Consider the following 12,230-nt stretch of genomic DNA (forward strand, 5'->3'; position numbering starts at 1 on the left):
GGAAGAGAAGCAGCAGCAGCAGCAGACGAGCAGCTCCGGACAAACACCCCGCGGGACCTCCGTGCGTTTACTGGTGAGTGTTCGCGCTGCTGCACGCGAATAAACACGCTGCGCGGCGCGGCGCGGCGCGTCTCTCGCGTTCAGTCGCGCTCCGTGCTGCGCGGACGCGTCTGATCCTCGCACGCAAATCAAGGGCGCTTTAAATCGCGAGCACTGTGTAACTATATTGTGACGCCACCGACGCTGTTGTTGTTTGTTGTTGAGGAAGGGCGTTATTTCTGCTGAAGGATGACGTCAGGCCTCTCGTGTTCTAGTAAACAACAAACGCCGCGACAACGTCACGAGCTAACGAGCGGCGTGACGTCACGACCGTAGGAGCTCGCGGCAGGTTCGGCGTCGCACTTTCCGTGGCCCGACATGCACTTCGGTTTCCGATCACCAAACGTTACTAACCACACTGCAGGTCAGTTAAAGCTTGGAGATCTGGTGTAACTGAAAGGTTGTAGGTTCGAACCCTGAATGGGTTGCTCAAGGACACAGTTTTGTTGTTTCATGGATTAAAAGACACCTACACGAATTCATATTCTTGCTGTATTCTGAGTTTAATAGTAAAATAGTGAGAACTATTCCAGATTCAGCATGTGTGATTAATCACTCACAAACACAAATGCTGCTCAAAGTGGTGTTGGAAACCGTCTCAGGCGCTCTTTGCTTCACCCAGCAAAAGTGAATGGGAGTAGACACAAAACATCATAACTCTAATAGTGCGTTCATGTTGGGAAGACTGTATTTACCAGTTAAACGCACATGAACGCCACAACAAACCTTCTCCATATAATGGACTTCAATTGAATTCAATTATTTTTATTCTTTTACAGTAAAACTAACTTTAGTTGCATGTGCAAAATTCCATAGTATTGCACGACTACAGTAGAATGTGTAACGATTCAATTTACAGAACCTTCATAATTTGAATAAAAGCGTAAAAAGGGAAAACGCCGCATGCACATTTCGTAAAAGTAAAGTTAAAAAATCTTGCAGATGTTTTTGTAGAAATGGTGCATTGCATTCTTGCTCTGACCAAAGTGACCTGAATGCACCTGACAGCTTGAGCAGACTTGACGCTCTGTATATCCCAAGTCTGAGTGTGATGAACAGACTGAAATTCAGTTATCACTGATGATCTCTGCTGAAGCTCTGAGACCTTATTCAGTCTACCTGCGTGTATGAAATAGAGACAACCGTCTCACAGCAAACTAGTCAAGTCCAGCACTAAAAAGAGGACACAAGTTTCTCAGTTAAAGTCAGTTCGTCGTTGATTCAGTGATGTTATCGTCCAGCTCGGTTCAGCTCTCCTCCAGTAGTGTCTGTGCTATCACATTTCACAATCTCTCATTTTGTGTTTCCACTGAGAAAATGATAGTAAACAAGTTTGGAGTTACACGGGAGTCAGTATTTGATGACAGAATTTACCTGATGTTTCAAGGTAAACTGTTCTTTAAATGTGACATTGTTTTAGCACAAATAGCTGCAGTAATATAATGTGAGGATTTATTGCACATATTATTCAGTCCTCAGAAAACGATGTTTGAATGTAATCAGTTTCTGCGGGTTTTAAAAAGTCTTATTCGCCCTTCCACAAATGAAGGCCTAAAAAGGTCTTAAATCGAAGCAGAAACTCTTAAATTGATAAAGTCGTGACATTAAATGTTGCACGCACTCACTGCAAAAATGAACATCTTCCTCAGTATTTCTGTCTTGTTTTCCAGTATAAATATCTAAACATCTTTAAATCAAGACACATTTACTGGAGATGCACAAAGACGATAGGAAGTTTTGCTTTCTGAGAAATTAAACAAAATGACGTGAGTTTATGCTTAACAAACAAATATCTGCCAATGGGGTCAGAAAATAAACTTGTTTTCCCTTGATTTTTCTGAGGCCTTTGGCAGATATGTGTTCTTGTTTTAATCATAAACTCACTTAATATTTGATCTGTTTCTTGCGCATCTCCTGTAAATGTATCTTAATTTAAGGATGTTTAGATGTTTGAAGAACAGCACTTTTTTTGCAGTTTGATCAGAAGGTACAGTAAAGTTATTTCTATATTAAGTGGTTGAGAGCAGAGGTATTCAAGCTAGAAATATTACTTTATAACTTTGAAGTGTTATTAATACAAGACAATTATTTAGATTGTTTTCCATTCAGTTTATTCCTTAAATATTCTTTCCATGGTCTTAAATTTACTTTCTTAAAACTGCAGAAACCCTCTTCTTACTAAAAGCAGTGATTCCTCTCGTGTTCATGTTTTTTTTTATATTAACTTGAGATCCTCTTTATCCCGTAGCTCTTCTCAGGAAGCATGTCATGACCCATGCTCGGAAAAACGCTTCCATTGGCCAGTATCGAGGCGAGGGGCGGGGCCACGTAGAGCGCTGGTCACATGGTGAAACTGTGGGCGGAGCCTGGCCTGTGCATTCATTGCGAGAAGGCAAGGCCAAGAAAGACATGGCGAAGAAAGTCAAGTCCAGCGCTTGGGAGAGTCAGTGTTTGGCAAAACATTCAATGAAAATGAATGAAACTAAGACCAAGAAAGGAAAGTGCAATACTACGAGTGAGTGCCATCGGAAGCTCTACCCGTTACGAGGAAGAAGCGAGGCCAAGAGTTGCCACGTTCTGCTCACTCGCCTTGATGATGACACCAAGGTGTGCGAGGTGGATCCTAATAGAGTTTCAGGGCACAAAAAGAAACCAAAACCCTACAAGAAAGCAGAAAACAGCAGGGAGTCATTGCAGGAGCGCCTCAAAACCAAACCGGAGGCCACCATTGATAAACCTTCAGCTCAGGAGCCACGGAAACGTAGACTAGCCTCGCTCAATGCCGAGGCGCTCAACAGTCTTCTGCTCGAGAAAACCGACGGGCCGCCAGGTGCCAAACTCGCTAGGAAACAAGGCGGTGGTTCGTCCACTACAGAGCAAACAAAGACCGGCTCGAAAAGAGCCGAAAAGACGTGCCAAAAGCCCAAGCGGATGAAAAAGGCCTCGACCGATAAGACGCATGACACTTTGAGTTTGTACGCTCCCACTCCCAGACGCTTGGCTGGACTCAACGCCGCCGCGCTGCTGAAGCTCACCAGCTCAACCGCCGCAAACAAGCACAGGATCAAAACGGACCGTAAGACCGTCTGCAAACCCCAAGCGCAGAAGTCCGGGAAACACAACTGGACGCAGCCTGAACTGGAAGGAGCCTGCGAAGTGTGCAAAAGCAGGAGCTTCGAGTCAAAGCCGACTCCGGAAAGCCACCGCTTGGCTGAAGCAGGATACCAGAGCATGCTGGGATATCGTCCCGTGAAGCTAGTAAAGGAGGAGCCGGTGGAAGCAGAGCTGAGTCCGTACTTCTGCTGTCCGCCGGAGGGTTCGGTGGGGTATTGCCACCGGCTGGCGCTCTTCCTCGGGCGGCAGGCGTATGGCGAGGGCGAGGAGCAGCCGGTGGTCAAGCACGAGTGCCTGGTTCCGGCGCATCCGGCCCTGACGCTCAGCGCTCATCCCTGCCTGTGTGTGGATCCCTGCTGCTCCAGCTACTACGTCCACATCGCTCATCCGGGGACGGCGAGTCTGAGCGCTCGGATGCTGCCCTGCACGCACTCCGGGTCCCAGCTGCTGGCCTCCTCAGGTGTCCCACACCCTGCCTTCTGCGGGTCAGTCAGGTCACCCTGCTGCGGCGAGGCCTGTCGGGTCAGCGGATACGCCTTCAGCGCCGTGCAGAGCAGGACCTGCTCGTTTTCCACCAACTGCTCCAGCTGCAGCCATCCAATCAAAACAGGTGAGGATGACGACTCTTCGGTGGTATCGCTGCACGATATCACCAGTGTAACGTTACGATACGTGCTTGAGCTAGTGATTTGTGCTGCAGCATACGTAAGTTATTCTGCAGCAAAGTTCGGGAGAATTGCACGATCCAAATTGTCCTAAACATAAGACGTAACCACTTTAAACTAGCCTAATGGTGCACTCAAGTCATGTCGGAAAGATCGTAATTACTAGTTGAACGCCACAGTAAAGTCGTAATTACGAGTGGGAAACTGAACTTTTTTTTAAGCCTTGAGTTTCTGAGTTGAAGGGAATCAGCGATGGATGCAGCGATGGTAATTTGGTGAAATTAATGATTGTTTTCATATACAGTAAACCTAAGTTGCATGCACAGAATGCCATTGAATACCAGAATATGTAGCAATTCAATTTACAGAACCTAAACAGAAACAAAAAAAGCTAAAACACACGTGATTGGCATTCTTTATTCAGAGTGTCTATTTACACTAAGTGTGCCCACCAACGTCTGATTGGGACAGTCAACACTGAAAAAAGACGTTCGTTTACCATCAGCTTCAGTGGCGTAGATGGTAAGGCGCGTGCATTTTGACGCGATCGACCCGAGTTCGAACCCGCCTTTTGCCAAACTTTTTTCTCCCTTTTCAAATCTCATATCGCATCGGAAAGGCATTTATTTTCAATAAAAATGTAGGAAATAATCAAAAAGTTGAAAATAAAGTATTGGGTAGGGATAGGGTAGGGTTTTATAATGTACTACAATACTGACGTGCAGATAATTGCTACTATTTGCAATAAGTAGTATAAATAGCAGAAAATTTTGCTGTTTTAACAGTGTAAATAGCATCTATCGCTAAGAAAATATGCTATTTACATTTAGTGCAAATAGCCGCTGCCTTCTTTATTTGTCATTTTGTAGAAGTAGAGTTTAAAAATCGTGGTGAATTTTTGTTAGAAATGGTACATTGGCATCTTGCTCCCACCCACGTGACTTAAACGACATGATGTCGTAATCACGACTTCCCAACTCATAAATACAAACTTCCCAAGAAGACTTGAACGCACCAAAGTACGCTACAGTAGAGAGCGTGTTTTCCTCAGCGCATTACTAGCATCTTACGGTTTTATCCCTATCTTTAAATGTTAGAAATTCATAGTTTCCATTTTGCATGAAGTCTCATCCTGACAGCATGCAATTCTGATTAAAATATGCATTGTTTTGCATAAAAAAAACTGACTTTTAATTTAAAGACAGAGCCATTAAACGACATGATGCCGTAATCACGACTTACCAACTCATAAATACAAACTTCCCAAGAAGACTTGAACGCACCAAAGTACGCTACAGTAGAGAGCGTGTTTTCCTCAGCGCATTACTAGCATCTTACGGTTTTATCCCTATCTTTAAATGTTAGAAATTCATAGTTTCCATTTTGCATGAAGTCTCATCCTGACAGCATGCAATTCTGATTAAAATATGCATTGTTTTGCATAAAAAAAACTGACTTTTAATTTAAAGACAGAGCCATAGTTTATTCAGTAAACCACCGTTTACTTTAATTTTTCAAAACTTGACTTTAAAATTGAGATGCATGTTTTTAGTACTCATGGAAGTGTTTGATTGTGCTGTTTTAGAAGAGGAGCACAGTCGCACGCTCCTCATTCCCCCGGCCCTGCCGCGCTCCGGATGTCCCAGCATGCCCCGAGTGACCCCGCGCCTTCTGTCCACGATGTCCGAGGCAGAAGTCAGGCTTAAGGTGGGCAAAGAATGCCCTCAGAACACCAAGCCATCCAATGGCTCGCTCACTATGGGCCACAGCAGATCATCCCAGAAACACCCCACAGCAAGTGCCAAGCATCAGAAGAAGGCGAGCCACCGGCAGGCCACGAACGGATGGCGTCCGGTCGGAGTCCCCATGGAGAAGGAGGTGTTTATTGCGGTGAGCGATTGAAGGACTGGTGAATGGTTGAGCAGGTCAGATCTGTGAGTTTGACCTGTAATGGCTGTGCTTCTGCAGGGCGATGACGAGACGGTTCTCCGTCAGAGTTATGAAGGAGTGGAGCGCGACGGAGAGGTGATCAGGGTACGAGACACTGTGCTCGTACGATCCGGACCCCGCAAGAAATCCCTGCCATACGTGGCCAAGATCTCAGCTCTGTGGGAAGACCCCAGAACAGGTTATCATTTATCACCTCGCAAATCATGTGCAGGGAATAAAAACGGCACTGTGTCAGACGACTCAAAGCTAGTGATGTGAAGTAGTTTCATGTTTCACCGATTTAGCAGTTCAATCACGTGATGACATGACGTATATGCAGTGATATTACTAAAGCACACAATAATGGTGGGAAATGCAGATTTAAAGTGAATAAGCTAGTCTTAATCAACTCACCTTTTTTTGAGTAACTTGTAAATCTGTGTTGACTCGAGCCACAAGCTGTTTCAGATGATTTTGTGTACTGGTTCATCGGCTCAAAAGAAAGATTTGTTCACTAATGTCTATGCGACTCAGGATGAGTGTCTTGTGTTCATTACCAGCTTCACTGCAGCTCTGCTTGATGTTTAACCTGTTGGTGGTGTTTGTGTGAATGCACACGAGATCTTCATGCTGCTTATCAGTCGTTTTTGAGTGAATCTGGAGCCGTTTTGTGGCTTTTTTGTTTACTCAATTAATGTTTGCACTACAGGATTCATTTTTGTTGTATTAACAGAAACTAGACGGCGAATTCATAGTTCCCGGCATGACACTGATGACCTGAAGTCTTATATTATGTGACATTTAAAACAATATTTGCTGGAGTCTTTTAGGAGCTTTAAGTGTCTCTGCTCATTCATCACATGATCTGATCGGTTCTGTTTCAGGAGAGCTGATGATGAGTCTGTTTTGGTACTATCGGCCTGAGCACACGCAGGGCGGCAGAGATCCCAGCATGCACTGCGAGGTGAGCCGCTGCTGTTATTATGCTGGGTTAGTGATCTGAACACACTTCAGTCCTGCAGCAGTGTTACTTTTAAATGTAATGCATTACAGAATTGCGTTACTCCCTAAAATAGTAACTAATTGCATTACTTGGTTACTTTTTATAGAATGTATTGCGTTACATTACTTTTGCGTTACTTTTTCTCATCTGGCCTGGGCTTGCTTTTTTGTTTTTAATATAAAAAGTTCTATTTTTGGCAAATGTAAAAGCCCTTTCACACCAAAAGTGAAGGGTAGTGAATTTAGTCTTTTAAATTAGTCTTAGTCCTGTGTCGGATGTAAATTTTAGTTATTATCATATTTAGTCAAGCTCGTCCTGCTTGTGTTTAGTCAAGTTTTAGTCGACTAAATGTCTGAGCATTAGTCAGTGAAGACTTTTCGTCACATTTTCATCATGCTGTATAATAGTTAAACTGATAAACAATTATTTTTGCTCAAAATTACAATCGTAATGATTGTTGTCATTTGAGAAATTTATTTTTCCATTTCAGGAATTGCATCTTTCACCAATAAGCACAAAGATGTGTCCTTTTAACAAAAAACTCTTGATATCTGGCAACCGCACACATGAACGCTCGTGCAGTAGAGGCGTGAGCAGCAATTTTAGTTTTTTCGACGAAAATTAAAATAAATTTTGGTATAGTTTTTTTTATTTTTTTTATTCATTTTAGTCGTCTTTTATCGTCAACAGTATTGCATGTTGATCTAGTCACAGTTATCGCTTATTGACCTTATTGTCGTCTCGTCGTCGTCTCCTTTTAGTCATGGGAAAAAAGCTAATCAGCAAACATTTTTCGTCACAGTTTTCGTTAACGAAATTAGCACTAGCCTCAGGCTGAAGGAAATGTAAATTCCCGTCTGTACAGTAGAGGGCGCCGCTCAAACAAACCTCTCAGCTGTGCTGCCGTTCTGGATTACATATGCAGTAGAGGCGTGAGCAGCAATTTTAGTTTTTTCGACGAAAATTAAAATAAATTTTGGTATAGTTTTTAAAATTTTTTTAATTCATTTTAGTCGTCTTTCATCGTCAACAGTATTGCATGTTGATCTAGTCACAGTTATCGTTTATTGACCTTATTGTCGTCTCGTCGTCGTCTCCTTTTAGTCATGGGAAAAAAGCTAATCAACAAAAATTTTTCGTCACAGTTTTCGTTAGCGAAATTAGCACTAGCCTCAGGCTGAAGGAAATGTAAATTCCCGTCTGTACAGTAGAGGGCGCCGCTCAAACAAACCTCTCAGCTGTGCTGCCGTTCTGGATTACATGAAGAAGAGAACGCAAGAGAAGAAAGTTCAACACTCTTCAGCAATAAAAAAAAAAGAAACACAAATGTTTACCTAAAGTCATTTTTGCCTATTAGTATGTTTGAATTGGATCATCAAAGTTCATTGGTTAATAGAATGGGATTAAATGCATTATTGCAGGTTTGCATTTCACTGTTTTTCTTCATTTTGAGGAATACTGAATCTGAGTGAGACGAGTAAATGCATGTTGACATTTAGTCCAGAACTGCAGTGTCCTCATGTTCACACGACGCTTCTTGATTCCTCTCAACATGGCAACCGGAGAGCTGTTAGTCAATACATGCAAACCTCTCAGCTGTGCTGCCGTTCTGGATTACATGAAGAAGAGAACGCAGGAGAAGTTCAACACTCTTCAGCAATAAAAAAAAAAGAAAAACAAATGTTTACCTAAAGTCATTTTTGCTTATTAGTATGTTTGAATTGGATCATCAAAGTTCATTGGTTAATAAAATGGGATTAAATGCATTATTGCAGGTTTGCATTTCACTGTTTTTCTTCATTTTGAGGAATACTGAATCTGAGTGAGACGAGTAAATGCATGTTGACATTTAGTCCAGAACTGCAGTGTCCTCATGTTCACACGACGCTTCTTGATTCCTCTCAACATGGCAACCGGAGAGCTGTTAGTCAATACATGCAAAAATACATTTGAAAAACTAACTCGTACTTTTCTTGTAAATAAAAAGTGATGCATTACTTTACTAGTTAATTGGAAAAAGTAATCTGATGACGTAACTTGTAATGCGTTACCCCCCACACACACTGGCAGCGGGTTAGTCCCGCCGGGTGATTTTTCAGGAGTAAACATCACGTGTCTTCTTTCAGAACGAGATCTTCGCCTCCCGTCATCAGGATGAGAACAGCGTGGCCTGCATCGAGGAGCGATGCTACGTCCTGCCGCTAGCACAGTACTGTAGGTAAGCGCTGTGCCGCCGCTCAGATGCATTCCTTACGCACGTGTCTCATAATCGCATGTGATGTTGCAGATTTTGTGCCTTGGTGAAGCGCCGCTCGGAGGGCATGTCCGACCACGCCCTGATGGTGCCACGCCCCTCCGACAGTGCTGACCACGCCCACCGCCAGGTGCCACACCCCTCTGACGGCACTGGCCCCACCCACCGCCCGGTGCCACGCCCCTCCGACGGCACTGGCCCCGCCCACCACCTGGTGCCCGATGGCATCGACCCGCAGCTGGTGTACCTGTGCCGACACGTCTACGACTTCCGCTACGGCCGCATCCTCAAGAACCTGCAGTGAGACTGTGATCTGTGCGGTCCAGTGGAAGCGGAGCGGTTCTGGTCAGCATTCAGGCCCGTTAGATGGTGATGATGGAAGGACACGACCAGAACGAGTCTCCGGTCTTAATCCACGATTAATCTGCCTTCTTCATTTCTCCTTCAGAGACTCATTCCAATCTCTCTCTGTTCATCCGCTCGCTGAAGGTTCGGTGGTTCTGTTCAACTCCTGGTCAAGCACACTGGACTGTCACACTGCTGAGGGATGATGGGAGAATCTCTGAAGGATCCACAACACTGATGCTTTCATAAAACATCTCCATTAGTCGAGACCAAGACTAGACCACAGACCCAGACTAAAGGTCTGTTCACGCCAATAATGAAATAACGATAACTATAATCACTTTAATTTCATGAGAATAACGAGTTCCACCACAACTATAACGGCACAGATTAAGGATATTGTCAAAATGATAAAGAATAAAAACATTCAGATAGCTCAAGCATTTAAAGCGACGGACAAAACTTTAAATTATTCTAAGAGAAAATACAGTTTCAGCCTTTCTACTTCAAAACGTCACATTTAATTCAGTGTTACTTGCCTCTTTTCATAATTATTTGTGAAATTTACTAGCCATTTCTGAGTGAAAATAGTTTCAAAGTAAATCCCACACCATTGTTTTAGACTGTAGTTATTATTAGTTATATAGTTATCGTTACGGTTTTTGGTGTGAATCGGCCTTAAAGGGACAGTTCATCCAAAAAAGATAATTCTGTCATCATTTTCTCTCCCTCGTGTCGTTCCAAACCTGCATGAGTTTCTTTCCTCTGTTAAGCACAAAAGAAGATATGTTGAAGAATGCTGGGAACCGAACACTTATTCTACAGTATTGTTTCTATCCTATCGTTTGATTTTAGGGTGAACTGTCCCTTTAAGGTCTGGAGGAGATGCTCATCTGATGTTCTTCTGATCGACGTTCAGCTTTTGTAGACCATTCATTTTTCCTCTTTCTTTAACATCTGACGACTCTGACCAAATGAACCAAAGGACGGTGAGAATCACAAAACCTGCAGGGTTAAACACGGCCAACTAACCAACGAATCAGAGCAGCCGAAGTGTTTGGCCTGTGTTTTATATGAATGAAATTGAGCTTCTAGATTCAGATCCTGTAGAATGCACAAATGTATTTTAATATTTATTTGATGACGCTTCTAGTTCCCCCCTAGAGAAATTGCACTATTACATCCCCTGTCATGTTTGTCTTGTTCTTCGGCTTGGTTTTTCAGATGCAGAGCTTTAATTGGATGGAAATCTACTAAACGCGTGCTTCGAGTTAATAACTCTTCATTTTGTTCCTCTAGACACCATTATAAGGCTAGTTGCATTTTATTATTTGTGTTTAATATCGTTTTTCACCTGCTGTTGATGAGAGACGGACACAGCTGTTTAGTAGCACCTTAATATACATGTGTGGCAAATATTAGATGCAAAATATATGGATTAGAAATGTATTATTTTTATTGAACATTGAACATGCGGAGTTATTTGTCCATGCTTGACAAGATACTAGTTATGACTCTTAACTAGTTCAGCTGGTGAACGCTTCTTTCCAGTGATTACTGAAGAATAATTCATATTCTGATTGAAATGGCGATTTTTGCATTTGTGAACAGCATCGTCTTTCTGCTTTCAACTTCTGAACAAAAAGGAGATATTTTATTAAATCTGTTTCTAAAGCTGGAACATGCAATATATTTTCAGGACTATTTTTGAGAAAACAAATCTATTTAAATTCCTGTCCTTTTCTCTGAGTTATGAGTCCGAGTTCTCTAAATCATACTTTTGAGACTTGTAATTGTATTTAAAGAAATAATTTAAAATGAAGTATAAGCATATATCTACATTTCAAGTCCTCTTAGTTTAACAATGTTTTGAAGTGCTGTTGCAGTCTTGTGCTCAGTAAGTGCAGTGGATTTATTATTATTTATGATTATCGTCAGTCTTAATGAGCTCTTCAGTAATATTCAGACGAGTTAAATCAGATATGGTGTAAAAACACGGTAAATGCACGTTACACTGGTTGGACGAGACTCACTGAGCCTGATTTCACTCTAGTTTTTATCTGCAGCTCATTTTAATCTCTATTTAGTTTGTTTCTCTGAAGTTCGTGAGGTTTTGTTTTGTGATTTATTTTATTGGCTGATTGTTTAATTGTCAATCATCTGTGGTGTTGATGATTATTATAGACAGATTGGTTTTATACGGAGGATTTTAAACCTTTCAGACCACTGGGAAATATTCCAGATCATTCCAGAGAAAGTATATATATATATATATATGAACTATATATACTGTATATATATAGTTTCCTGATCGACCATTAGTTAATACTGACCAATCACAGATACTGTTGCTCGTTCCGAAATCTGCTTTTGTTTTGTATCTTATTTGTTTTTTGTGTTTTTGTTTTGTTTGTTAATTTGTCTCATTGTGAGCTTTGTTGTTATCTGATGGTTTTTTTTGTTTGTTTTTTTTGTTGTTGTTTTGTTTTGCTTTTGTTTTGGATCTGTGTGTCTCTTTCGTTTGATTTCAGAGAGTAAAAGAGAAGGTATGAATATTTGTTATTTGATGTGTTTATTTTGTCCCTCTTTTTCACTTTTTTTAAGGCAATGGATCCCTGCTGATTATTGTTCAATGAAAAAGTATTTATAAAATATAAACAAGTCTTTTGTGAAAGCGTTGAGTCCTCTGTTTGCTGATTCTCCTGAGACACGGTATCAAAACACTTATTTTTAAAGCAATAAGCCATGTGTTATTTTAATATCATTCAGATACTGTTATAGTTTTTTATTAATATTTTGGTTATTTTTATTTTTATATTTT

The 12,230-nt window shown here is 41.7% G+C and overlaps 1 protein-coding gene across 1 annotated transcript; it reads left to right on the forward strand.

Annotated features, from left to right (window-relative positions):
* On the forward strand, positions 1 to 9,879 carry LOC107712207 (bromo adjacent homology domain-containing 1 protein-like). Its single transcript, XM_016517367.1, has 7 exons — positions 1 to 73; positions 2,348 to 3,823; positions 5,464 to 5,768; positions 5,847 to 6,006; positions 6,692 to 6,771; positions 8,937 to 9,028; positions 9,098 to 9,879. The coding sequence occupies exons 2-7, from the start codon at positions 2,368 to 2,370 to the stop codon at positions 9,366 to 9,368; spliced, it is 2,364 nt and encodes a 787-aa protein (XP_016372853.1). The 5' UTR covers positions 1 to 73; positions 2,348 to 2,367; the 3' UTR covers positions 9,369 to 9,879.
* The last annotated feature ends 2,351 nt before the right edge of the window (positions 9,880 to 12,230 follow it).

Source organism: Sinocyclocheilus rhinocerous, unplaced genomic scaffold (assembly GCF_001515625.1).
Source record: "Sinocyclocheilus rhinocerous isolate Xijiao unplaced genomic scaffold, SAMN03320098_v1.1 scaffold2764, whole genome shotgun sequence".
Lineage (NCBI taxonomy): Eukaryota > Metazoa > Chordata > Actinopteri > Cypriniformes > Cyprinidae > Sinocyclocheilus > Sinocyclocheilus rhinocerous.